The 3525-nt window shown below is 52.5% G+C and overlaps 1 protein-coding gene across 1 annotated transcript; it reads left to right on the top strand.

The window, feature by feature from the left end:
- The first annotated feature begins 1891 nt into the window (after positions 1-1891).
- On the top strand, positions 1892-3272 carry LOC119282646. The gene is made up of 2 exons (XM_037562799.1): positions 1892-2236; positions 2365-3272. The coding sequence occupies exons 1-2, from the start codon at positions 1942-1944 to the stop codon at positions 3087-3089; spliced, it is 1020 nt and encodes a 339-aa protein (XP_037418696.1). The 5' UTR covers positions 1892-1941; the 3' UTR covers positions 3090-3272.
- Positions 3273-3525: the final 253 nt, after the last annotated feature.

Raw genomic sequence — 3525 nt, 5'->3', positions numbered from 1 at the left:
ATGCCATGTGTCATCCATCAGGATGGGCCTCACCTGCTAACCCGTGAGACCTGGTCTCATGGAATTCTTTTCCGCATGGGTAGGGTACCATTTATTATTTATGTTCATTTGGCAAATGTGTTCAATTGTTTTGGTGAATGCTGGGAGGACGTACCATTTATCCTTATGTTCATTTGATAAGTGCCCTCGGTTGTTTGGAACGCTCAATTAGTTTGATAAGTGTGGATAAGACATACCATTTAGTATTTCTGTACATTTGATAAATGCATTTAGTTTTGTATGTGAGGGGCAGGTGATGACGTACCAAATCATGGATGACGCATCTCTAGCTGATCAAAACTGTAAAATAACCGCCGTGTTATAGTTTTGGACGAAAAACATGTCCATTCTAGATCCCGCAAAACAGCCTCTTCCCGAAAAATTATGTAGTTCTCCCTAAAAATAGCGCACGTACCCTACATACCCAGTTTTGGAGGCAATTTTTAATGTGACCGGGAAACAAGAAAACCGGTTGGCGGGAGGAAACTTTTAGCTCCCGCGCCTTCAATCCTCGCCACCGCCTTCATGATTCGAGGTCAATTCCGGACATTCCAAACGCCATTGACCAGAGAAGTGAACAGGGCTGACCTAGTCGCCGTGCTTCTTGTCGCGCGCCGAATTGTCGGGACCGGGAACGAGGGCCAGGGTCGGGCTCCTCGATACCTCTTGCGCCGGAGGAGACATTGTTGGCCCTCTCGCCGGCATAGCCGCTGCTGCTGGGGTTGGTAGTGCCGGCATCGCCATAGTCGTCCTCTTCCTCCTCAAGCCCCCTGAACTCCGCCCTCCTTTTGGACGTGGCCGTGCTGCTCCTGTCTCTGGAGACGGCCATCGCGTCCCCCTCATTCAACTCCTCCTCGTCGATCTCGTGGCCAGCGGCGAAGCCGCGGGCAGGTCGGTGGCATGGAGGAAGAGCGCGGCACGGGCCTCGTTAGCGAGGGCTTTCTCGGCAGTGCATAGATCGGGGGCCGGATCTATGGTCGAGGGAGAGGGAGGGGGCCCAATTGCAAAAAAAATTGTTTCGAGGGTGCTTTGTGCTATTCTTCCGAGACCCTGTTATAAATTTAACTACTTATGAGTTGGCTCCCCATTTGGCCCGAAACGAAATTTACGAGATCTGTTCAGCCAAAGAACACATCGTACTGTAAAAATGTTTCGCGGTATTCCTGAAATGGTTTTTCAGTATATGATCTTTTACGGCATCTGCTAGAGATGCTCTAACTTGGTAGGGGGCTGGATGACGCATCATTATTCACGAGATCTCATTTAACACTAGAGATGTCGCGTGCAGACGCTGCGTTCGCGCACCAGACGTCAGCGTGCGACCTATGTGGTGGACGCCCTCCTAATACATGATCTCCAATGTAGAAGAGGGTGTCACTATACGCTGAAGCAACTCCCATAAGGTCCACCTACATGTGCAACAACAGAAATGCCACATCAAGAGATCAAGCCCGTAGATTAGTGTGGGCTCTTCGGCGTGCATGTGGCCTCGGAGTCCTATGCCGTGGCACACCCAAAAAGCTAGCTGCAGGCCGCGCGCGCACGCAGCACGCGTTTGAAGCGATACCCAGCCGCTTTACGTACGTGTGCCCGTCAGGTCAGCGGATAGGTCGCTCCGTCCCGACGCAGGCAATCAGGCAGCTGAGCATTTCTCGGAACGTACGCAGGATATCATTTTGTCCCATACAGGTGCTTCGTTTACCGGCCGTCTCCTACGCCTGCGCAGCCGGCCATGGCATGCACGCACGAAGCGCACGTACCCTTCGCGGCCACGTCAACGACACTTCCCCTCCCTCCCGCCTTATAAATTTCGACGCCACACAACCGTCAGTCTCACCGCACCCAACCCAGACCTAGCTACCACACTTGATCCTCCACACTGCGAGCTGAGTCAAGCTAGCAATGGCGAGGGCATCGTCGTCGTCGGTGTTTTGCATGGGTGTGGTCGCCGCGGTGGCGGTGCTGATGGTCCTGTGCGCTGCAGTGCCGGCCGCCGCTCAGGGGAAGACGGGGCCTCCCGCTCCTAAGCTATCGTCCAACTTCAAGACGATCCATCCGGGGCGGTTAGGGAAGAGGGCCCAGGTGCTCACCTGCGACGACGAGAAGGACAAGAAGAACCCCTGCGTCGCCACCTGCGACAAGGTCCGCTGCCCCAACGAGTGCATCGTCATGTGCCCAGGCTGCAAGACCTACTGCAGTAAGCCTCCCTACTACAACATATACACATACTCCAATATATCCTTGTTAAATCTAGCTATATGCTCTGCCGATCCTCATCAACTGAGAACGAATGAGATGCCTAAACTAGTTGACATTGTTTTCAAGTGTGCGACTTCTACCCCGGCGTGTCCTGCGGGGACCCGCGCTTCACCGGCGCCGACGGCAACAACTTCTACTTCCACGGCAAGAAGGACCAGAGCTTCTGCGTCGTCTCCGATGCCGATCTCCACATCAACGCCCACTTCATCGGCAAGCGTAACCCCACCATGAGCAGAGACTTCACCTGGATCCAGGCCCTCGGCATCCGTTTCGCCGACCACCGCCTTTACATGGCCGCCCAGAAGACCATCGAGTGGGACAGTGACGTCGACCGCCTTGAGCTGGCCTTTGACGGCATGCCCATCGACATCCCCACCGAGATGGATGCAGAGTGGCAGTCCACCATCGTGCCCACCTTGACTGTCACGAGGACCTCCGCGGCCAACGGCGTCAGGGTCCAGCTCAAGGGGGTGTTTGACATCTTGGCCAATGTGGTGCCCATCACCGAGAAGGACTCCCGCATCCACAACTACGGCGTCACGGAGGAAGACAGCCTCGCACACTTCGACATTGGGTTCAGGTTCCACGCCCTCACTGACGACGTCCATGGCGTGCTCGGCCAGACATACCGCACAGACTACGTCAACAAGCTCAGCGTGAGCGCCAACATGCCGATCATGGGTGGCGCTGCCAGCTACGTCTCCTCCGACATCTTCTCCACCGACTGCAAGGTTGCCAGGTTCGGCCGTGGCCACAACAAGATCTCCATGGTAACCACCGAGGCCAATTAAACACTGCACATGGACGGCTAGGTCTCACGACATCTGAGACTTGGCCCAGGAATAAGAAAAGCGGATTTATGAGATATTGATGCCACGAAAGACACACATGATCATGTCATTCGGATACGCACACAAACATGATTGTGCAATTGTAACTGCAAATGATGAAATGAAATAAATTTATTACCGAAAGTCTTTTATTAGTTGAATCTTTTTGTTACTCTGTGTAAAATATATAATATGCAGCTCTGACGAATCACTAAAAACATAGTGAAAGGAAAATGTAGACGTACTTGTTGAACAACTTGACACCATTTCCTGAAACACACAAAAACAGCAATTAAACAACATTGGTGTAGAAAAAGTAGACACGTTGAAGAAAAGATAAGCCAATTCATGATAAACAATTTTTTTTTGCAAAATACGTTATGTGGCCCAAATGTGA

Source organism: Triticum dicoccoides, chromosome 3B (assembly GCF_002162155.2).
Source record: "Triticum dicoccoides isolate Atlit2015 ecotype Zavitan chromosome 3B, WEW_v2.0, whole genome shotgun sequence".
NCBI classification, from domain to species: domain Eukaryota; kingdom Viridiplantae; phylum Streptophyta; class Magnoliopsida; order Poales; family Poaceae; genus Triticum; species Triticum dicoccoides.
The sequence above is the reverse complement of the archived record's forward strand: the minus strand, read 5'-3'. Positions and strand labels throughout refer to the sequence as shown.

Bases quoted from the DNA above. Each gene is read 5' to 3' on its own strand.
- LOC119282646 (XM_037562799.1), top strand. From the start codon at position 1,942: ATGGCGAGGGCATCGTCGTCGTCGGTGTTTTGCATGGGTGTGGTCGCC. The intron at 2,237-2,364 runs GTAAGCCTCCCT...ATTGTTTTCAAG, and splicing joins AGGCTGCAAGACCTACTGCA to TGTGCGACTTCTACCCCGGC.